Here is a 24416-nt window from a genome sequence, read left to right as displayed (position 1 = left end):
GTCATCCACCCGAAAAACTCCGGGGAATCAACGCTCCCATTAAGATTTAGCAGCAGCGAGAAGGTGCAGCAGTGTGATGCAGTAAACACCGTGGTAGGTGTGCTTAGGAAAACTCTTGCTTTCAAGTTAGGGCAGGGGAGATGGTCTCATTTATTGTCAGGCTAATCACCTTTGAATGGTCTTCCTCCTCAGTGGGTGGACAACTGGAGGTGTGGTGGGGGTAGTGGCGAGGGGCAAGGCCCCTCGGTGTTCCGCCAAATGCCACCCATACAAGATGCCCAAGAATAGCCCGAGGGAATCTATCTGTGTTATCTGGAATCTATCTGTCCATCTCCTCAATATTCCTTGCCCATAGCCTGCCGCCCCTCTGTTGTAATATGCCTTTACGGGATCGCAGCATGCAATCCAAGTTTGGTTTCACTTTTGCTTTTCAACAGAGCACACACGCACAGCTCTGCAGCTCTGACGTCTTTAAAAGCTTTCTATCCATGTGTATCTGTTCCCCTGTGCCTCGTCTAAACGAATGAGCCCGCAACATGTTTACACAATCCCTCATGAGCGATTGGTGCCTTTATATCATTGCAAAAACACACGACGCTCTCTGCCATTGTCAGAGATTCAGAACGTAGCAAAACCACTGGCATCAACCTGTGTTCCATTCGCTTTGTGCTGGACTTTCCCATCGGCTTCCTTCTCCCTGATCACACTGCTGAACGGTTTGTGGGGTTGGGGTTGATCACAGGCTAGTGGATCAATCCCCAGAATCTGCCAACCGCAGCGTAACAGCACTTGATTCACTACCAGGTACCGGTCAGTTTGATCCCTGGTGATCAGCGTAAGCTAGTGATCAACCAGCTCCGTGTTTCTCTCAGTTTTAGAGAATCGGACCACTGCTGAGAAGGAAAACAGAAAACGGTTGTAGTGCGGTGATGGTGGATTCTGAGTGGGGGTTAGAGGGACAAGAACAGGCCCCTCGAGCCTGTTGCACCATTCAACTAGATCCCAGTTGATCTGCGGCTAAATGAAGCCACAGGGAGAGGCGGTGACCTGGTCTCCCTAAGCAGCGATCTCCTCTTTCCTAACTCTTGGAATTCTCAACATTCTTCATCGTCATCCACCCCCCCCACACACCACCCCACTGACCCCCTCCCCACCCCACCCCCCCTGCCTCTGCGCCACCCACCACCCCCCCTGCCCACATTGTGTTCACATTGCAGGAAGAGGCCTGGGAAATGAGAACAGTCAAACAGCCAATGCATCATTTTCCTCACAATGACATATGCGCCAAGCAATGCAATGTCTGAATGATGCAGCAACTCCGATTGAGTGCTAAACCAGCCGGGAGGAGGGGAGGGATGTGTGCCAAACACCACTGGACTCAAAACGAAAAACAGCAACTCTCCAAAGAGCAAAGACATGAATCAGGTGATGCTCTACCACTAGAAAGCACAGACAGTACAGACAAACACAGCGAGGGCAGGGGAAAGGAGCAATGTGCAGCAGGACCTGACACCCACATGGTTACACACTGACACCTTTCTTTGTGCGTCTACTTACCAGCGCTGGGGTTTAACAGTTGTTCTACGAGAGCAAGTGGGGAAAACAAAGTGCAACGAGGTAAAAAAAAAATCGACTGTGATGACTACACCAGTTGTACTTTGAGCTGAATCCCTGTCAAGTTTAGTTGGCTTCACCTCGCGCCAGGGTTCACAGAGCTGAATCAGAACGCCCTTGTCCGAGCCTTCATTACCTCTGGACCCGACTATTCCAACCCACTCCTGGCTGATTGCCTACATTCTACCCGCCATAAACTTGTGGTCATCCAAAATTCAGCTGCCTGCGTCTCAACTCAGAGAGACCCATTCCCCTGTCACCCACCCCCCTCTGTGCTCACCGTGACTGACCCTGGCTCCCGGTCAAGCAAGGCCCTGATTCTAAATGTCAAATCCCTCCATACCCTTGCCCCTCCCTATCTCTGTAATCCCCTCCAATCCTCCAAGATATCTGCGCTCCTTTAATTCTGGCCTCTTGTGCATCCACAATTATAATCACTCCGCCAACTGGTAGGCTTGCTTCAGCTACCTAGGCCCCAGGCTCTGAAATATCTGGATGGACAATAAGTGCTGGCCAAGCCTGTGACACCCACATCCAGTGAAAGAATAAAGAAAAAACATATTTTTCCTCCTTTAACACACTCCTTAAAACTTACTTCATTGACCAGGCTTTTGGTCACCTGACCCACGTGCCTGGTATCAGATTTTGTTTTCCAAAGCTCCTCTGAAATGCCTTGGCAAATTTTATTATGTTTGAGGTGCTATATAAATACAAGTTTTTGTTATTGAGGGTACCTGAGACCCCTTGGGCAAGAGTTCATAGGCAGGCTCCATGTTCTAACCCACTCACTCCCTCGAGGATTGGAGAAAGCCTCAGTCCCCTCTGGTGTGATGGTGAACTGAGCCTCAGAGCTAAAGGTTTATAGGGTACTGTTCTAACCCCAGCCCAGGCTAATGCCCTGGAGACATGGGTTCAAATCCCACTATGGCAACTGGCAGAATTTAAATTCAATTAATAAACCTGGAATTGAAAGCTAGTCTCAGTAATAGTGACCATGAGACTATTATTGATTGTTGCAAAAACCCATCTGGTTCACTAATGTCCTTTAGGGAAGGAAATCTGCCGTCCTTACCCGGTCTGGCCTACATGTGACTCCAAACCCACGGCGATGTGGTTGACCCTTAACTGCCCCCTGAAATAGCTGAGCAAGCCACTCGGTCCATGGGCAGGTTGGGATGTAGAGCAACTGCTGGCCTTGCCAGTGATGCCCACACCCCATGAAAGAGCAAAAGAAAACCCACTGCCTCATCCATTCCTCTCAGCTGTGGCTCAGTGGCTAGCACTCTCACCTCTCAACCAGAAAGTTGTAAGTTCAAGCCCCACTCTAGAGCCTTGAAGGCAGAACCTAACCTAGGTTGGCGGTCTGAGGGAGTGCCGCACTGTCAGAGCTGCTGCCTTTTAGATGAGATGCTTAAACCAAAGCCCTCCCTGTCCTCTTGGGTGGACATAAAAATGGCAATAGGTCAAAGAAGAACAAGGGAGTTTTGCCTGGATGATCTAGAAACATAGAAACTAGGAGCAGGAGTAGGCCATTCGGCCCTTCGAGCCTGCTCCGCCATTCATTATGATCATGGCTGATCATCCAACTCATCCAACTCCTGACTAATGTTTATTCCTCAAACATCATTAAAACCAATCTGATTGTTAACTTATTTCTATTTGTGGGATCTTACTGTGCATAAATCGATTGCCATGTTTTTCGATTTTACAACAGTGACCACACTTCCAAGTGTCGTTCAGGGGTTCGAAAGTGCTTTGGGACATCCCAAGGTTGTGAAAGGCTTTCCTCTACTCGAGCAACAAGCTACGATTGACCCCTGTGGTGAGTTTACCTGGAGCAGCTCCTGCCCTAAGATACTGTGGATGCTGGAAATCTGACCTTGCTAACTAATGCCACCCTTGTTCTGCTATAATCACATTCTGCTTTCTTACCTTTACGCCACTCTTAGCACCTTTTTTTTTAAGCACTCACCACAACCATTAACACTCCCTTTGTCCTTTAGTTCATGACATCTTTGTCAATCCCTCCTTTGTCTCCACCAATCGCTGGCCTTCTCTATCCAGCTCCACCTGCCCCACCCCTCCTTAAACAGTAAACTTAATCACATTCCCACTTCTCCGTAGCTCTGAAGAAGGGTCACACGGACTCGAAACGTTAACTCTGTTTCTCTCTCCGGAGATGCTGTCAGGCCTGCTGAGTTTTTCCCCTTCCGTGGGTCACCATGTGCCTGATCTGGAGAGCTCTCCCTCCCTTCCCCGCCCCTCCCCTGTCCTGCACTCCATCACTACCGAGCCCACAGGAAGATTAGGAAAAACAAGCAAAACTTGGAAATGACTGGTACTGGTTCTAACTGGAGTTCCATTTTAAGGTATACAAGGCCAGTTCGGACCAGTACCCAGAAATTTCCCAAATTTTTTTCCTTCTGCAAGAGTTCACCAGGCAGCCTCCCCGCACAGCAATGGTGGGAAGAGGCCCTTAATTGGCCACATAAATGGTTCTATTGGGCTCTGGGCAGGAGTGCCATCTGCCCCCTTCCGCCCCGCTGGCAAAGTGCCTTGACGGCGGGGAGACAACAGGCACGGCGGTGCCCTGCCCCCCTTCCCAACTGTTCGATCCTCCCGCCTCCTATCCTGCTCCTTCAGGCCCCGTAAAATAGGGGATAGCTGGGACACTGGGTTGAGTGGGAGGGGAGCTGCGAGACTGAACAAATCTCAATAAAGATTCCTTCCCCACCCAAGTGTCGGGCCGCATTGACAGCAAGTCTCCCTCGTTCAGGGCGTTGCTCCAAAGCTCCGGCTTTCCGGTCTTTGGGAAGCAGCTGGCATCTCGGTTGGAGAAGCGTGAGATAATGGGCACTTGGGGAGGGCTAACGAAAGAAGGGAATACGCAATAAATGACAGGATACTGAAAATGTAGCAGAACAGAGGGGCCTGGGAGTCCATATCTGCAGAACTCTGAAGGGAGGAGGACAGGCAGATAAGAGGACATACGGGGTATTTAGCAGAGCTGGGAGATTATGCTGGAACTGCGTTAGGCCTCAGCTGGAGTATGGCGAGCATTGCACTGTTGGGACGATGTGATCACACTGGAGAGGGTACTGGAGGAGATTTATAAGGATCTCCTGGACTAGAGCATTTTACTTACGAGGAAAGATTGAACAGGCTGGGGTCGTTTTCTCTGGAACAGAGGAGGCTGAGGAGAACCTAACTGAAATAAAATTATAAGGGGTCTAAATAGAGTGGATTGGAAAACCCTATTCCCCTTGGTTGAAGTGTCCCTAACCAGGCAGCAGAGATTGAGGGTAAGAGGTAGGTTTAGAGGGGCGTTCGAGGGGAAATTGTTTTCACCTGCCGGGGGGTGGGTTGGGGAACTCACTGCGTGAGAGGCTAGGGTTGCCAATCCTCCAGGATTGGCCTGGAGTCTCCAGGAATTGATGATCAATCTCCAGTTGTGCGCAAGCCTTGAGTAAAATCATAGGGGCATTAAGAAAGATTGTTTTTTTTTTGTCATTTTCTCTGAACATTTCTCTTTGCCAAATATAAAAATATTGAAAATGGGGGGAGAGCTGACAGTCAAGCATCATCCAGTTGGGTAATGAGTCTCTTTGTTTCCCAATTGATGTAGGAAGGCCGTACGTCACAAGGATGGACGTGTTGGCCAACTAATGATTGGAGTGTGGGGGCAAGTCATGTGGTGAAACCTCCAGCCATACATTTAATCATAGTTGGCGACCCTAGTCAGGCAAAAACCCACATATCAATTAAAAAGCACTTAGACATGCACTTGCTGTGGCATCACCTCCGAGGCTAGGGACCAAGAGCTGGGACGTGGAGTTAGACTGGATGGTTCCTTGGGCAGGTGGAGACATGATGGGCCAAATGGCCTCCTTCCACAGGATAAATCTCTCAGCAGCAGAGTGCAGCTGAGATTGCCAACCACGCGTGGAAGGTCACGACCCACACTCAACTAAAGTTCACTGAAGCTCCAAAGCACTGCTGTACCACCCTAGGGGAACAGTGCAGGGTCTTACCGCTAATCGATATGGCGTTCGCATGACCTCCACCACGCTGAAGGACAAGGGCAGCAGATGCAAGGGAACACCACCACCTGGAAGCTCCCCTCCAAGCCACGCACCATCCTGACGTGGAATTATTTCGCCATTCCTTCACCGTCACCGGGTCAAAACCCTGGGACATCCTACTCCCTCGAAAAGACAGCTCAAAGCTCTCACTTCTCAAGGGCAACAAGGGATGGACAATAAACACGGGCCTTGCCAGCGATGCCCATTTCCCACAAATGAATTAAAAACAAATGAATGCCACACAGTCCTGATTTGGACATCACTATCCTGTAGCACGCAGTCGCTCGGTGTAGGTACAAATCGCCCCCCAAAAAAATGGCAATGCACACGCGGCTCTTCACAACTAAAGCTCCAGCTTCTTGTTCACTGAGGGGGAATCTCACTCTCCCCTGGGCAGTGCCGCAGGAGATCCACATTCCAAAGGAAGTGAAGCTTGGCTGGAAATCCCGGCACGATGGTACAAGTTGCCATTTTGACCTGATGACGCTCCTTTGAAGCAGCCACGTAAATGCAGGCTCTTGTTGCAGCCCGGTTGGGGGTGGAGTCTGTCGGTCTTTCTCCGGGAAAGCCCGGAGGGAAATCCCCAGATATCAGGAAGTCCAATGGAGAGAGATCTATCGTAATGTCTTAGATTACATTGTGAAGATTTGTCAATTACCTTATTAACGTTAATAAAAACAGGTGATGGGCATTAATTATCTTTGAGCACATGTAAGAGGGGGAACCTTACGCGACCGGTCACTGCAGGGTCTGGGGTGCATCATCATCACCCCCTGGGAAATGATATTTTACTTTGATTTTGTAAGTAAGCTCCTGACTTAGCTCAGGACTCCGTGAGGGACTGTCATCCCCTTCCACTTGTAGATTTTTGTTTAATTTATTGATTTTGTCATTTAAAAGAATATAAAAAGGGGATCCCCAGGGGAGGGGCTCTCTTCATGGAAGTCCTCCTTTTCTCCATGGGGGACCTGGTGTGGAGGGCGTGCAACCCTAGGTTAAGGTGGCTCACGGACCCCCAGGCCGCGTGTGTTCTCCGCAGGCAAAGGGGAGCCCGTGTTCCGCCTCTACGTAGATTGCCCGAGGTTTTCAGCCCCTCGCTCATTACTTGAGGGGGCTGCTCCTCAAATTTTTGGTTGCACTTCAGCTCCACATTCCTGGTCTTTGGCCAGCCGCTGCGGGGAGAGGCGGGAAGGGAGGAGGACCTCCCTTGTAAACCCGCTCCTGGGCCTGGCCAAGGCGGCCATTAACAGGTCCAGGCAGTGGGCGGTTGAAGGGGTCGTCCAGCCTGACTGCCTGTCTCCTTCCCGCGGCCAGGCGGCACTGGAGAGGGAGCATGCGGTGTCCACCGGTACGCGAGAGGCCTTCCCCGATCGGTGGGCACCGCGGGGGCCTGGGGTGCAGCATTACCCCCGGAAAGGGCAATTTGATTTGATTTTGTAAGTTTCCTTTCAGGTTTTTGGTTTAGACAATGGCCTCTCTCGATATGTGTGAGTGGCTTTCTCCATGTCTTATCAAGATGCAGATTTCCGGTTATGTACTTGGAGAAACCACCCTGCCTCCCCACAAACTCCACCCCCCACTGCTGACAGCAGGAAGCGACCACAGGCCGGTGGTCTTGCACAGCCGTGGTGGGATTGATAAGGCATTGAAACCCAATCAGATGACCGAATAATATACGAACATAAGAACTAGGAGCAAAAGTAGGCCATTCGGCCCCTCGAGCCTGCTCCACCAATCAATAAGATCATGGCTGATCCATTTGTGTTTCAAATTCCACATTCCCATCTACCCCCGATAACCTTTGATTCCCTTGCCTCACAAGAATCTATCTACCTCTGCCTTAAAAATATTCAATGACCCCACCTCCACCACCTTCTGAGGCAGAGAATTCCCAAGACACACAACCCTCTGAGAGAAAAAGTTTCTCCTCATCTCTGTCCTAAAAGGGCGACCCCTAATTTTAAAACAGTTCTGGACTCACCCACAAGAGGAAACGTCCTTTCCACGTCCACCTTGTCGAGATCATTCAGGATCTTATATACTTCAATCAACTCACCCCAACTCTTCTAAACTCCAGTGGTATTACGAAAGTATAATAATTTTCATAATATTTTTCTAGCTTGTTGTAAAGTAGGTTTATGGGTGTGAGCATAGATAGTTCTGTCTGTGTGATTTTATTACATTTGGAGTCAGGTAGACTGCAAGCTTGAAATTATCAAAAGAAGCTAGGTGTAGAAATGTACTCGAAATGCTAATGAGTAAACATGGATGCTCTCTTAGCATGTAAGGTGCGAAGGGAATTTGCATTTTTACATAAGCGAAGGGATTGTTTGGATTTCAAAGGGATGTTAGTCTGTATGCAACTAGCCAGATGAGCAAGGCTAAGAAGTGTGTTTATTTTTCCCAAAGGTTACTGACAATATTGGCAACATGTAAGCTTTTATATTATGGGAAAAGTCCAGTTCCCAAAGACAAATGGAACAATGGAATTTACATATTAAAGAGAGAGAAACATATATAAAGGTGAATGAAATGGTATGTGGTGTGGGCCATGTAAGATCTAACAGGAGTGTGTGAAACAGCCTTGAAGCAACCTCCAGCCTTTTGTGCATAAGCCTGTTGTGTCCAGTAACTGAAGTTGGAGAAAGCCATCTGGAATTCCACTGTCAAGTGGGTACTATGCTAACTTGCTGTTTTAAAAAAAAAAATCTATTTTGGACTGTTGCCTTAAAGGGGGTGTAACTTAGAGTCAGGTTAAATACGAATTTTAGGAGTTATTATAGTATTAAGTAAGTGTAGTCTTATGTATGTGCTTGAAATCTTTTATTTTATTAATAAATATTTTAATTTAACTTCTAAACTCTCTAAAGGTCTTGGTGGACTCATTGCTTCTGAATGAACACATCTTGTCATAATAAATACAAATTGCAAAACCGTTGTGATAGTGCGGCCAAGTTTCCCTTGTGGATCTGGCCTGCCTGGCACACATCATCTGCCGTGCCAATACAGCGGAAACAAGCCCAGCCTGTCTAACCTTTCCTCAGAAGACAACCTGCTCATTCCAGGTATCAATCTAGTAAACCTCCTCTGAACCGCCTCCAACGCATTTCCATCCTTCCTTAAATAAGGAAATCAAAACTGCACACAGCATTCAAGATGTGGTCTCAGCATTGCCCTGTATAACTGAAGCATAACATCCTTACTTTTATGTTCAATTATTCACAATAAAGGATAGCATTCCATGAGCCTTCTTAGTTACTTGCTGCACCTGCATACTAACTTTCTGTGACTCATGCATTAGAACACCCAGATCCCTCCGCACCTCGGGATTCTGCAGCCGTCCTCTGTTTAAGTAATACTTTGCTTTTTTTATTGACCCGAGCAGTTTGGTTCGGCCTCAGTAGTGGGATGGAGCCGGTAGCTAGGGAACAGAATCTTGTGGCGCGGACTGAAGACCATGGCTTCAGTGATCCCAATAACTCCATAGCTATGAAGGGTCTGGACAGGGTAGATAGGGAGAAACTGTTCCCACTCGGGAAAGGATTGAGAAGGAGAGGGCGCCGATTTAAAATAACTGGCAAAAGAAGCAAAAGCACCACGAGGAAAATCTTTTCACACAGCGAGTGGCTCGGGTCAGGAATGTGCTGCCTGAGAGTGTGGTGGAGGGAGGTTCAATCGAGGCATTCAAGAAGGAATTGGATGATTAGTTGAAAAGAGACAATGCGCAGGGTTATAGGGAGAAGGCAGGGCAATGGGCACTAGGTGCAGGGTTATAGGGAGAAGGCAGGGCAATGGGCACTAGGTGCAGGGTTATAGGGAGAAGGCAGGGCAATGGGCACTAGGTGCAATGCTCATACAGGGAGCCGGTACAGGCACGATGGGCGGAATGGCCTTCTTCAGTGCTGTGATCCTGTGAATAGTTAATTGGAGGAGATTTCTGCTCATCCAGTACCGGGTGTGGAAAGACAGTCCGATAATTTAGCAAATAAGAGAGGGAGCGAGGGAGAGGTGGCGGCGAGGAGGTGTCATCAGCGTTTGCGCGAAAGCTTCCACTGGGCTTTCGGATGATGTCCCCGAGGGGCAGCGCGTGGGTGAGATGTTGAGAGGCGAGCATCAGTGCAAGGCTGGCACACGGACAGAACAAACCGTCTAAAACCCGAGCCCCCGCAGTCAGGTAGGCAGGCTCAATTCCTGCATCGACTTCCTTTGCCTTTTAATTGATTCTTGGGACGCGGGTGGCATTGGTAATGCCGGCATTTATTGCCCATCTCTGGGTGTCCTGGAAACAAGGTATTGGTTTTCTGGGCACCCACTTGCCTTGCTGCACCACTTCAGAGGGCAGGTGAGATTGGTTGGGGTCTGGAGTTGCATTTAGGCCAGACCGGGTAAGGATGAGAGATTTCCTTCCCTTAAAAAGCACCAGCAGTGAACCAGTTAAATTTTTAACCACAATGCAACAGCTTCACGGTCACTTTTTACTCAGGCCAGCTTTTCAATGTCTAATTTTAATTTTCAGTTAAGCCAATTCACATTTGCAAAATGCACTGGTGAGATTCGAACGCAAATTCTCTGGATTATTAGTCCAGTAATACGAGATCACTAATAAATGGGTCAGTTGACTCAAGGGGTGGGATAAGGGAAAGGAGAAAGTTGACAGGGGGTAGTTTCGCACAGGGTGCAAACTGGCGTTCCGCCTGATCCCGGGAATTTCCTGCCTGGGGACTTAGGATAAAAACAATGTTACAGGTTCCGGGTTCAGACAGGGAGAGGGGTTCCATGCTCCTTACGGTTCAGACAACCTCAGCTTAACCGCGGAGGTGTCAGCCTCCACAGCATAAAGAGACGAGGGATGGTGATCAAGTGATCAACTTTTTATACAGAGAGCACCTTCTCTTCATCGCAAAAACGACAGGGTGTCCAGGGGCAACTAGGAGTGCAGTTTCATTAAAGGCTTTGCTTAATAAACCCGCGAGACTATCACGTGTTAAACCGGATACAGTGCAGTTATTTATCATTGACGCGTGGAGATGCCTCCTCTGAAGTGAGCGGCTAATGGAGACACTCACCTTGTTCCTGTTTAAAAGTGTTCTCAGTCATGAAGACAGGCATCATTAGCTCACCCACCGGTGGCTGGATTGACATATAAAACTGCCTGGTCTGGGAGCTGAGAATAAAAAGCCAAAAAAAAAAACACCACAACTCAATTCCACAGCAGCCTTGAATGACATTGAGTGATGACTGTCATGTTTTACACAAACATTTGAACTTACCAATCAGGAGCAGGGGTAGGCCATTCGGCTCCTCGAGCCACCAATGGAACAGTTTCCCCTATCTACTCTGTCTGGACCCCTTATGATTATGAAAGACCATAAGATGTAGGAGCAGAAGTAGGCCATTCGGCCCATCAGGTCTGCTCCGCCATTTAATGAGACTATGACCATCTGATAATCCTCAACTCCACTTTCCTGCCTTTTCTCCATGGCCCTTGATTCCCTTACTGGTTAAAAATCTGTATCTCCACCTTGAATTTACTTAATGATCCAGACTCTACAGCCCTCTGCAGTAAAGAATTCCATAGATTCACTACCCTCTGAGAGAAGAAATTCCTCCTCTGTTTTAAATGGGCGACCCCTTACTCTGAGATTATGCCCTCTGGTCCTAGACTCTCCCACAAGGGGCAACAACCTCTCATCATCAACCCTGTCAAGCCCCCTAAGAATCTTATATGTTTCAATAATGTCACCTATCATTCTTCGAAACTCCAATGAGTACAGGCCCAACCTACTCAACCTCTCCTCGTAAGAAAATCCCTCCAAACCCGGGATCAACCTAGTGAACCTTCTCTAGACTGCCTCCAATGCCAGTACATCTTTCCTTAGATAAGGGGACCAAAACTGTTCACAGTATTCTAGGTGCGGTCTAACTAGTGCCTTGTGTAGTTTTAGCAAGACTTCCCTATTTTTTTACTCCATTCTCTTTGAAATAAAGGCCAGCATTCCATTTGCCTTCCCTATTACCTGTTGAACTTGTATGTTAGCTTTTTGGGATTCATGCACGAGGACTCCCAAATCCCTCTGTGTTGCAGCTTTCTGCAGTCTTTCTCCATTTAAATAATATTCAGCTCCTCTATTCTTCCTGCCAAAGTGCATAACCTCACATTTTCCCACATTATATTCCAACTGCCAAGTTTTTGCCCACTCACTTAACCTGTCAAATGCATCTGTAGACTCTAGTGTCATCCTCACCACTTCCCACCTATTTTTGTGTCATCCGCAAACGAAAATATTGGGAAGACTGAAGCCATGGCCTTCAGTCTACGCCACAAACTCATGATTTTGAACATCTCTATCGAATCTCATCTTAATCTTCTCCCCAAGGGGAACAGCCCCAGCTTCTCCAATCTATCCTTGTAACCGAAGTACCTCACCCCTGGACTCATTCTCGTGAACCTTTTCTGCACCCTCTCTAATGCCTTCACATCTCTCCTGAAGTGCAGTGCTCAGCCTGGAAACAATACTCCAGTTGAGGTTGAACCAGTATTTATTAAGTAAAAGCAGAAGGTGCTGGACAAGCTCAGCAGGAGAGAGAAGCAGAGTTAACGTTTCGAGTCCATATGACTTTGGAACCCAGTCCTGAAGAAGGTTCATATTGGACTCGAAAGGTTAATTCTGTTTCTCTCTCCACAGACGCTGCCAGACCTGCTGAGTTTTTCCAGCATTTTGTGTTGTGATTGCAGATCTCTGGCATCTGCAGGATTTTGCTTTATTTCAGTGTTTATAAAGATTCAGCATCACCTCCTTGTTTTTCTGCTCTATGCCTCTATTTACAAAGTGCCCTCATCATTCACCCATTGGGAAGCAGACACTCTTTGGCTTCTTGGGGTCATGTTGACCCAAAGAGTGGGTCATTTATTGACTTAAGATTATGACCACTCCGAGACTAAATGTGAAGGGGGGCAGGGAGTCATTGCTGACAGGAATAAAGGACTCAGGCCGCCCGGCTCAGGAGATGTGTCAGAGGCCTCTACCTCTTGAGACCAAAACATTGTATGTTTTCAAGAAGGAGTTAGATATAGCTCTTGGGGGCGAAAGGGATCAAAGGGTATGGGGAGAAAGCGGGAGCAGGCTATTGTGTGGGATGATCAGCCATGATCATAATGAATGGCGGAGCAGGCTCGAAGGGCCGAATGGCCTCCTCCTGCTCCTAGTTTCTATGGTTCTAAATATCATGCCAGATTTAGGCTTCGCAATAGGAAGGGCAGCAGTTCTCTTCTGACTCTATCGGTATCCTAAAGTGAACTTTAGTTCTGTGAGATGGCCCAGGTTTCTTTGCTCTTCCAGGCCCAGGGGAGTACTCCAATACACTGTCTGCCGTTAAACAGGACCCAGGGCAAAGGCAGGCTCAGGGTCATCCTGAGGGAGTGAAAAGCACCGAATAAACGTAGGGTCCTCCCTTTAGCATAGCAAGCAGAGACTGCCTCCATTGCTTTTGGAATCAGCCTGCATCGTGTAACCAGCTGTCTTGTGCTTCCTGCCGAACTGCTGCCTGTGTGAATGTTGTCGGTACATTTATATCCATTACACACAAATTAGGAGCAGGAGGAGGCCACTCGGCCCCTCGGGCCTGCTCCCCCACTCAATAAGATCATGGCCGATCTGATTATAACCTCAACTCCACATTCCCGCCTTACCCCCGATGCCCTTTCACTCCCCCCCCGTTGCTTATCAAAAATAATCTATCTACCTCTGCCTTAAAAATAATCAAAGACTCAGCCTCAACTGCCTCAGGGAGAGAGTTCCAAAGTCTCACCGCCCTCGAAGAGAGAAGATTTCTCCTCATCTCTGCCTTGAATGGTGACTTATTTTGAAACGATGACCCTTATTTCTAGATTCTCCCACAAGAGGAAACATCCTCTCTGCCTCCTCTCTGTCACGTTCCCTCAGGATCCCATAAGTTTCGAATTACACATGCAGGGAGCTGTCTTATAAAGTTTTTTACGCAGTCAGATAATTGAATTAGTTAAAGAATTATCGGGTGAACTCGACCTCAATAAATTCTCTGGTTCTTTAGTTTAGTTTTTTTCCTTCATCCCCAGCGTCGAAAAGGTTGTATTTTTTTTTTTTGTTTGGGCTTCTCCCGCAGCGGAAAACGCGAAGCGAGGTTTTGCGGAGGGGCCAGAGACGCGGCTCCGAGGACAGTGGCCACACCTCGTGACCCTCACTCACCACAGCTGGAAGTTGGCCGCTTGCGTGGAATCGCAGAAGTCGATGCCCAACGTATCGGTGACCACCTCACCAGGCTGGAGACTCGCTGGGTCACGTTGACGGGAAGTTAACAGGGGAGGGTAAGGAACAAAAGGAGGTAAAAAGAACAGATTTGTATTTCAGTCTGGGCCTTTTGTGACATCCCAAAGCACCTCTGAACCCTGAGCACTTCTGAAGCAGTGCAGGAAACAGTCAGTCATGAGAGGGCATCAGTTCAAGGTGAGGGGCAAGGTTTAGTGGAGGGGGGGGGGGATGTGAGGGAAAACTTTTTTACCCAGGGGGTGGTGATGGTCTGGAATGTGCTGCCTGGGAGGGTGGTGGATGCGGGTTGCCTCACATCCTTTAAAAAGTACCTGGATGAGCACTTGGCACATCATAACATTCAAGGCTATGAGCCAAGTGCTGGTAAATGGGATTAGGTAGGTAGGTCAGGTGTTTCTCACGTGTCGGTGCAGACTCGATGGGCCGAAGGGCCTCTTCTGCACTGTGAGATTCTGTGAAACATAGTGGCCAACTGACGGACAGCAAGCACCCACAAATAGCACTATGATAATGACCAGATAATCTCTTTTAGTGATGTTGATTGAGGGGTAACTATTGAGAATTGCTGAAAAAAAGAGACATGTCAAAGCTTTTCGTCTTGCACTCATCAGGACACTGCGTGTCCTGATGAGTGCAAGACGAAAAGCTTTGACATGTCTCTTTTTTCAGCAAAACTCAAGTTCTGTAATACCAAAAAGCTATTTGGATAATTACTGGTCAGGACACCGGGGAGGACTCTTCGAAATAATGCCACGGGATCTTTGACGTCCACCTGGCCAGCTGACCTCCTGTGGCATTGCTCAGTGCGAGTTGGATGGACAATCTCCACATGGGACCTGGTGGAAGAGACAACACGAGGGTATCCGAAGATCCCAACCTGTCCACCGGAGAATGGTTTTTGGGAGCACGGGAATCAACAAAAGGCAGCAAAATAAAAAAAAAAGTATTGGAGAGAGGACAAAAAGGTCACGGGGCCTGAAAACACCTGAACTCTCTCCGCAGATGCTGCCCGTTCTGCTGAATATCTCCAGGATGTTTACCGTTTTGCCCGGATTCTTACCAATCTCCTTGAATCCCTGCATCCTCATTCCCGGCTGGAGTTTGGGCTCGCTGATGTGGAGGTTCTTGAATTCCGTCGCGGAGTTGTTGGTGAACTGCATCTGGACAGATACCATGGTGTGGTCCGGGCTGAACGGCCGCCTGTTGAAGTTGTACTCCACCGACAGCCCCTCCCCCGTGACGCGGTGCAGCAGCTCGTAGGTTTTCGCCCCCGCCAGCGAGGGGCTCACCACCTGAAACAGACGACAAAGGCCGAGACCCTGAATGGGGAGGGGCTTCATCAGTTACCACCGGTCTAGGGATTCCGCTAGGTCGGGGGGAGGGGGTGGGGTTCAGCTCCAAACTGGGAGTCTGGATCGCTGGCCCCCCCGCCACGGAATTAAAAACACAGGGTCAGGAAGAGGCCATTCAGCCCCTCGGACCTGCTCTGTCATTCGGTTAGACGACGGCTGACCTGCATCTCCATTCTCAGTCCCAAAAGCACCAATTATCATCCAGCATCCACAGCCCTCTGAAGGAGCAAGTTCCAGATTCCTACCAACCAGAACGTGTTTCTCGATTGCCCTTTGAGAAGGTCCTGGCGCTACTTTTATAGATCCTCCTGCTTCTCCCGATCCCTTTGCAAGTGGGAATAGCTGGCTCTATATCGACCCTAACAAATCCATGCATTGCCCTTGCCGTGGGAAGAGGGGTGGTCATTTAAAATGTTCCTTCACCTGTCAAAGCAACGCAAAGCAACCAGGAACACCAAAAAAACACAGAGACTTGCATCTATATAGCACTTGTCACGACCACCAAGTGCTTTACGGCCAATGAAGTCCTTTTAAAGCGTAGTCACTGGTTTCCAATGTAGGAACCAATTTGTGCACAGCAAGCTCCCACAAACAGCAATGTGATAGTGGCCAGGCAATCTGTTTTTGGGATGTTGATTGAGGGGGTAAATGTTGGCTGGGGCACCGGGGAGAACTCCCCTGCCCTTCTTCAAAATAGTGCCATAGGGTCTCATACACACACAAGGAGGCAGATGGGGCCTCAGCTGAACCTCTCGTGGCACCTCCAACAGTGCAGCACTCCTTTAGTACTGCACTGGAGTGACAACTTGACTTACGGTCCTGAAGCTCTAGAGCGGGACTTGAACTTGGAACCTTGTGACTCAGAGGCGAGGGGGCTACCAACTGAGCCACAGCTCAAAGGCCATAAGAAGCCCCAGGCAGGCGCTTTTCCTGAAATCCTGACGTTTGGCATCGTGAAGCGAGATATTTAAAGAATGGCAAAGGCAGTCAGATGGTTTTACTGAAAGTCATATGAAAGTCGCTGCTATAATTTGGGCAGATGCACTCAACACCTGTCATCACCTCCAGGGGAAAACGGCAGAGGCTGTGTCAACGAGCGAGGGAGCCCAAGGAAGGACCCCTCGGCCAAAAACCCCCTCCTCCCCACCCCCTCCCAGTCCACATTCGATCGGAAAGCAGGCAGCCAGGATTAAAAACAAGGACATGCATTAAAAAAAAAGCCTCTTGACGAATTCACTGGATCCCGTGGGTAAGCGTTTGAAATTAAATTCTCAGCTTAACCTGAGTATCAAGGTATCACAACACTCACCTCAGATGGTAGGGTTGCGTCAGTTAACGTTAGTCCCTGTAGATCCAGGTTGAGGCTCTTAGACAATGTGTTGGGTGAGGGGCTGGTCTGGAAGGTTGGGGGTGAGCTGACTGTGGAAGAGAAAAAAAGGGAGGGAAGGGGTGAAAGAGAAGCATTAACTCCGGACAACTTTCACAAATCGCACAAACAGCCCTCATTGAACATCGATGTGCTCCAGTGCTGCTACACTAAATGGACCACCCGATCTAACTGACAGTGGCTAGTGACACGTGCCAATATCACCACAGGACACACATCTGCAACCTGATCTGGGTCCTCAGGGTAGTGTCCTCGGCCCAACCATCTTCAGCTGCTTCAATGACATTCCCTCCATCATGAGGTCAGAAGCGGGGTTGTTTGCTGATGATTGCACCATATTCAGCACCATTCGCGACTCCTCAGATACTGAAGCAGCCTATGTCCATATGCAGCAAGACCTGAACAATATCCAGGCTTGGGTTGATAAGTGGCAAGTAACATTTATAACAGACAAGTGCCAGGTAATGACCATCTCCAACAAGAGAGAATCTAACCATCGCCTCTTAACATTCAATGGCATTACCATCGCTGAATCCCCCACTATCAACATCCTGGGGGATTACCATTGACCAGAAACTGAACTGGACCAGACACATAAATACTGTGGCTACAAGAGCAGGTCAGAGGCTGGGAATTCTGTGGAGAGTAACTCACCTCCTGACTCTCCAAAGCCTGTCCACCATCTACAAGGAACAAGTCAGGAGTGTGATGGAATACTCTCCACTTGCCTGGATGAGCGCAGCTCCCACAACACTCAAGAAGCTTGACACCATCCAGAAAAAAGTAGCCCGCTTGATTTGCACCTCATCCACCACCTTCAGCATCCACTCCCTCCACCACCGATGAACAATGGCAGCAGTGTGTACCATCTACAAGATGCACTGCAGCAAATCACCAAGGCTCCTACTACAGCACCTTCCAAACCTGCGACCTCTACCCCCCTAGAAGGAGAAGGGCAGCAGATGCACGGGAACAGCACCAACTGCAAATTCCCCTCCAAGCCACACCCCATCCTGACTTGGAACTGTATCGCTGTTCCTTCACTGTCGCTGGGTCAAAATCCTGGAACTCCCTCCCTAACAGCAAGTGCCGGGTGTACCTACACCACACGGACTGCAGCAGTTCAAAGCGGCAGCTTACTGCACCTTCTCAAGGGCAGTTAAGGATGGGCAGCAAATGCTGGTGATGCACACCTCCCATGAAAGAATGAAGAAAAGAGATGGTGGACAGGCTTTGGGAGTCAAGAGGTGAGTTACTCACTGCAGAATTCCCGGCCTCTTACCCGCTCTTGTATTTAAACCTGTATTTATTATATTTAATCTGCACTTGAAAGTCTGCAACCATTGACTGGGTTGGCCAATTTTGGCTGAACCCGCGCTAAATAAAGGCAATGGAAACTCCAGGTGTGGAAGAATAAAATACATCTACAGGTCAACTAAGGGTTAAACAGTTAGCACCATGGTGGAATACTAGTTCCCTCTCTCGTTAGCACAATGGTGGAATACTACAGCACAGTTCCCTCTTTTGTTCTAGCAGGCACACCTGCAGCTGCCAGCTAATGGAGCAGGAGGGGAGAAAGGGGAGTGTCATGGGCAGGCTTCCTGGAGTTCTTGAGACGGGATGTCTGCCCCCAGGATCAAGCAATGGTTATCTATTCTCTGTCTCACTTTTATTACTACGTGAGCTTCCCCCAATATCCTGTATAGTCATAAACTTAGAATAGACTAATTGCGTGACAATGATTCTCAATGTAATTGATCATTGAAAGTTAGACAGCCTCATCACCTTCAAGCTCTTTGATATGTACAACTTCTACTATAAATACGTGTGTGTGCTCTGATGCTTCCTCAGAGTGTCAGCTAGCTACCTTGTATGCTACTGGGCTCTCCGTGATATCACGATTAATAAAGGCTTCCGAGACAAACCTCCTGGGTCTGAGTGTTCACTCTGATTTCCGTGACACCAGGGGCAGGGTTTTATGTTCTGAACAGGCGTAAAATCGCACGAGATGATGTCGGCGAGCGTCTCGCCATCATCGTCTCGCCGACATCGTGCAATGTTTTGCTCAGCAGCAGCAGGAGGAGCGCCCGCCACAGGTAAGGGGGCGATTCAGCCCATTGACGGCGTAATGGTCAGAGACTTTTCGTGGCCTGTCCAACCTCCCGGTTGGCGGACGGGTCAATCGGCCAGGCGGCCTTTACATTATTGATGAAACCTCAAATCCAAGGACGGGATGAAATCTCCCTTCGGAAATAAAATAAGAAGGAATGTCTGGGGACAGTATTTTCATGAGGGGATCCTTTCAGCTGCTTGATTGACGTCAGTGCCCGTGCCCTCTTCCTGCCCACACCCTGGCAGCGCTGAGCTTCCCAGTGCACATTTCAGGCTGGCTGGTTGTTAATTGGTCAGCCGGGGTGAAACCACATTCGGGGGGGGCCCATTTCCCGACAGCTCCCGGGCCCCACCCATAGCCCGTGCCCAGCGAGGGGAAAATTCAGGCCCAGGTTTTAGGCTTTGGGAGATCTAATCTGCGCCCGTGTGGGGAGTCATACTGTGGGTCAGGCCCACGGTTGTGTCTCTGTACATTATTTTTTAGCCAAGTCCCTGGGAGTGCACACCGGGCTAGATTTCTGTCTTTAACCACCCGGGCATCGCGCATCGCGATATTGTGTGAGCGCAGAGGAGAAAATCACCCAGGGATGTCCTCCGCCCTGGCCCAATGTTCACTCTCTCGTTAATGGAGAAGCAAGCAGGCTGTCTTCCCGCCGTGTGATGCTCCCTTTCAATTGGATAAAGAGGATCTTTTCCTTTCAGTCTCTCCAGAGACCTTCAAGCCTGGGGGTCCGCGGGGACCTGCTTTTCTTGGATCGCAACCAGATTTGAAGCCCGTTTCTGATAGTGCACTCTCCACCTCCACCTCCCTGTGGTTAAGATAGAAGACAGGCCTCCGTCTAACTCATCATCAATCTGGTCAGGTCTGGGTGAATACCTGGAGGGGCCCGTCTGTCCATTGCCGCTACTGCGATAAGGACGCACACGGCCTGCACTTGACATAATTGCAACTGGGAACTCCCAGAAAGGCTCCGCCATGGATTACTGCATTGCTGTATCTCAGATAGCCCCCTACACATGATAATCACAACTGAAAATCTAAATAGATTCATGGACTCAAGTAAAATGAAGACAATAGTTGAATCAAGGAAAATGCAGATCAAAATATTAAAATGCATCGCATTCTGAAAGAACTAAATGTGAAAAGACTTTTTAAAATGCTCTTTCACAGGGTGTGGGCATCATTGGCTAGGCCAGCAGTTATTACCCATCCCTAGTTGCCCTGAGGAGGTGGTGGTGAGCTGCCTTCTTGAACCACTACAGTCCATTTGATGTAGATACACCCACAGTGCTGTTAGGAAGGAAATTCCATGATTTTGATCTAGCAACAATGAAGGATTGGCGATGTAGTTCCAAATCAGGATGGGTGTGTGGCTTGGAGGGGAACTCGCAGGTGTTCCCATGCGTCTGCTGCCCTTGTCCTTCTAGATGGTAGAGGTCGCAGGTTTGGAAGGTGCTGTCGAAGGAGCCTTGGTGAGTTCCTGCAGTGCATCTTGTAGATGGTACACACTGCTGCTACTGTGCGTTGGTGGTGGAGGGAGTGGATGTTGAAGATGGTGGATGGGGTGCCAATCAAGCAGGCTGCTTTGTCCTGGATGGTGTTGAGCTTCTTGAGTGTTGTTGGAGCTGCACTCATCCAGGTAAGTACAGAATATTCCATCACACTCCTGACTTGTGCCTTGTAGGTGGTGGACAGGCTTTGGGGAGTCAGGAGGTGAGTTACTCTCCACAGAATTCCCAGCCTCTGGTGTGGTCTTGTAGCCACAGTATTTATATGGCTAGTTCGGTTCAGCTTCTGGTCAATGGCTACCCCCAGGCATGTTGATAGTGGGGGATTCAGTGATGGTAATGCCATTGAATGTCATGGGGAGATGGTTGGATTTTCTCTTGTTCATTCCCTGGCACTTGTGTGGCACGAATGTTACTTGGCATTTATCAGCCCAAGCCTGAATATTGTCCAGATCTTGCTGCATCCATAACAAGACATTTAGATTGTTGCTGCATTAGTGAGCAAGAGTTAATAACTTGGAACTGTCCAATGTTGCTCTATCACAATGCTATATTTCAGTACCATGGACAGCTCTAACACAGAAATACCACAATATAGAGATTGAGCCCAGAGAGCAAGGGGTGGTCCAGCCCAGAACAAGTGCTGCCCCCATAGCTCAAGTTTGAGCCGTAGTGATGTTACACCGACAGGAGCTTAGCACTAAAACACCCAGAGAAAATTCCAGAACAATCTGGGTTTAGACCAAGAGGATACATTTAGCACAGCCACATCATTTGCCAAAGCCAAAAGAGCAAAATGCATCACAACTCCTTGGAATCCTTTTGCCGAATCCCTGTACCTGGATCGTCCATTAACAGACTATGGAGTTCTGGCCAAATTAATTAAAGATTTGGAAAATGTCACAATAACTACATCAAGTCCTGACAGCTTCAGGTCACAGCGATTCCTTCACAACAGTCAAATGAGTGAGGACCTAGTAGTGATCGAAACATCACCTGCTCACGGCCATGAGGGATAGGCAAAAAAACGTGGCCTTGACAGAGTCGGCCGCATCCCGAGAATCAACTAAAAACAATCCTAAAACCCCCTCTCAATAGCCTGGCAATCAATCGGGATTATTTCGGTGCCCTGGGTGTAAAGGAAGTGGAAAGCTGCCTGCTGTGTGGATCACCAGTTCTGGAGTGAAACAAAGAACACATTCTGTGGGGCCAATTGGAGGTATTTGGGCTTCCCATCAAAATCATCACACCCTAAACCCTCGAAACTACAGAGCAACCTGCAATTGTCCCATTAAATGGCTGGTTAAACAGCCTCTATGCCTGGTACCAAGGCAGCGACATCTGTACATCATAGGACCTGACCCGAAACAGGCGAGTGCCTAAGACACCCATACAGAGGTCCTCCGGACAATGGTAATGGTGCCGCTGGCATGGCAACGCAACTTTTGAGCCCCAACGCCGGCAGAAATAGGTAAAAATTGGACATTTTGCTGTCCGCTTAGCATGTGCACACCTGGTAGCAAGCAGAGTTATTTAAATACGGTTAACTTGACAATCTGGAGCCTCAAAGCGGCATTGGAATTTCAGAGGTGAGCTCAATGCAGACACTTTAGAGTAATCTTAACACCTATTTTAACTCTTCTCAGAACTGCTGAATGCAAAAGACTCACAGTCATCCAGGTCGAGGAGGGAGATCTCCTTCTGTTTAGCATTGAGCGGCCTAGGAGGTGGTTTCGTTGTGGAAGACTAAAAGAAAAGATTGAGGCAAATCATCGGGAAGGAAAGGCCAATGAGAGTTTCAGGATTTATTTGTTAGTGTTTAATATTCCGGTTCTCCGATTTCAACCACATCCCCCCAATACCTCATCACACACCGTTCCGCAACCTTTCCCCAAAACCCTGCATTTGGACTCAATAATGGCGCGGAATCTGAGTTGTTCAGTCTGACCAGATGTACTGTACCCCAATTTCCCAAGATGCATAGTTTTGACGGGTGCTTCAGCCACTTATGAGGCAACTCGGATGTCCAGCTCATGAAGAGGGATTGGAAGGGAGGAGTTGCATTGAGACGATGGGGATGTAGGTAGGGGGATAAGGTGTCCCAGTGTTAATGTCACTGGGTTAGTAATCCAGAGGCCCAAACGAATGCTCTGGGGGTATGAGTTCAAATCCTACCACAGGAGCTGGTGGAATTTCTTGAGCATAAATGTCATATGATCAATTATCAGATCACATAATTGGTATTGTACAGAAGGTCATTTAGCCCATTGTGTCTGCACCAGTGCAAAAACCCATCTGGTTCACTAATGTCCTTTAGGGAAGGAAATCTGCCGTCCTTACCCGGTCTGGCCTACATGTGACTCCAGGCCCACAGCAATGTGATTGACTCTTAATTGCCCTCAGAAGTGGCCCAGCAAACCACTCAGTTCAGGGGCAATTATGGATGGGCAGCAACTCTGGCCTTGCCAGCGATGCCCACATCCCATGAAGAAACAAAGAAAATAAAAAGTGGAGTGGTGGAACTCAGCCATGTTTTGTTGGCTTAAGATTAAAAAAAAACTTCAGTTGCGGCCAGGGTTTTGAATCTTGAGGTTTTCCTACACATTGTTACTAATTTAAACTCCTCCCTTCTCTCCTCCACCCCCCACAAACATGGCCTGATGTTACACTGGATGACATGTGCGGGCAGATGTGTATGTATTGCTTCCTTGGACAGCCCCTTCCAAACCCGTGAATTCTATCACCTAGAAGGACAAGGGCAGCAGATAGATGGGAACACCACCACCTGCAAGTTGCCCCTCCAAGCCATGCACCATCCTGACTTGGAAATATATCGCTGTTCCTTCACTGTCGCTGGGTCAAAATCCTGGAACTCCCTCCCTAACAGCACTGTGGGTGTACCTACACCACACGGACTGCAGCGGTTCAAGAGGTTGGTTCACCACCACCTTCTCAAGGAGCAATTAGGGATGGGCAAGAAATGCTGGTCTTGCCAGCGACGCCCACGCCCTGTGAAAGAATAAAAATAAAATCCAAATGAAGTTTGGAGGGATGGGAATCAGAGGCAGGAACCCAGAATAAGTGGGGCCTCACTCTGATGACTGAAGAAGCCTGCACCAGGTTATGGCATCTTTCCATGACTGTACTGAGGAAATCCAGGAATATTGCCGAATAATCCAGCCTGATAATGATCCTATCGAAGCCTGTGGTATGTTTTACTGTCGATGGCGCTACATAAATGCAAGTTGTTGTTGTTGTTGTTGTTGCTCCCTCCAGTCCGGCAGGGGCCCAACTCTGGTCAAGGGCAGTCAAGTTCACCCCCAACTTCTCTTCAAAACCAGGTGAAGATGGGGCCCTCAATCCTAAGCCTCAATGGTTGATTTGAATGGGAAAGGATGGGAAGAGGCTGGAGTGGGGTATAACCACCAGCAAGGACTGGTTGGGCTGAATGGCCTGTTTCTGTGCCTGATATCCTATGCAAAGGCAGACTTTGAAAGTAATGACAAGTCTGAAGGGAGAAGGTTTCCAAATTGCAGGGAAATGATAGATGGATGTTTGAAGGGATTAGGGAAGGGTTGGGGCCTATCGGGGAAAGAGGACAATCTGGGCACATGTGGATGGGTGGAGCCCGAGGAGGAATTTTTTTTAAAAGTTTGCTCTTGGGGTGCAGGTGATCCAAACAGATGTTTGTTGCCCATCCCGATTTGGGCTGAAGGTCATTAGTCCAAGGGTACATGCAGTTTTCTGAAGGAGTTTCCTGGCTCCTTGTCCAAATCAATGGCAGGAGAACAGAAGTTCACCTCAAAGAGTCAACCACATGGACCTGACCTTGTAAGAGGAGATGATGGTGCGGTTGCTAATGTTGCTGGACTAGTAACCCAGAGGTCCAAGATAATGCTCTGGGGAGCATGGGTTTAAATCCCACCATCGATTGTCGTAAAAACCCATCTGGTTCACTGCTGCCCTTTAGGGAAGGAAATCTACTGTCCTTACCTGGTCTGGCCTACTTGTCACTCCAAACCCACAGTGATGTGGTTGACTCTTAAATGCCCTC

General features: G+C 48.6%; 1 protein-coding gene across 4 annotated transcripts in view; it reads right to left on the bottom strand.

Moving 5' to 3' along the window:
• Positions 1–24416, bottom strand: part of LOC144670129 (AP-3 complex subunit beta-2-like) — a 71981-nt gene that overhangs the window by 4082 nt on the left and 43483 nt on the right. For 2 of the 4 annotated variants that reach the window (XM_078532579.1, XM_078532581.1), the window contains 5 exons: positions 22033–22108; positions 16664–16773; positions 15063–15321; positions 13922–14006; positions 10763–10860 (listed from right to left, as the gene is read on the bottom strand). In XM_078532579.1, the coding sequence (XP_078388705.1) occupies positions 10763–10860; positions 13922–14006; positions 15063–15321; positions 16664–16773; positions 22033–22108 (628 nt within the window). The remainder of the gene's footprint in view (positions 1–10762; positions 10861–13921; positions 14007–15062; positions 15322–16663; positions 16774–22032; positions 22109–24416) is intronic. The other 2 variants (XM_078532580.1, XM_078532582.1) reach the window with 1 other exon arrangement.

Source organism: Cetorhinus maximus, chromosome 30, assembly GCF_964194155.1.
Source record: "Cetorhinus maximus chromosome 30, sCetMax3.hap1.1, whole genome shotgun sequence".
NCBI classification, from domain to species: domain Eukaryota; kingdom Metazoa; phylum Chordata; class Chondrichthyes; order Lamniformes; family Cetorhinidae; genus Cetorhinus; species Cetorhinus maximus.
The sequence above is the reverse complement of the archived record's forward strand: the minus strand, read 5'-3'. Positions and strand labels throughout refer to the sequence as shown.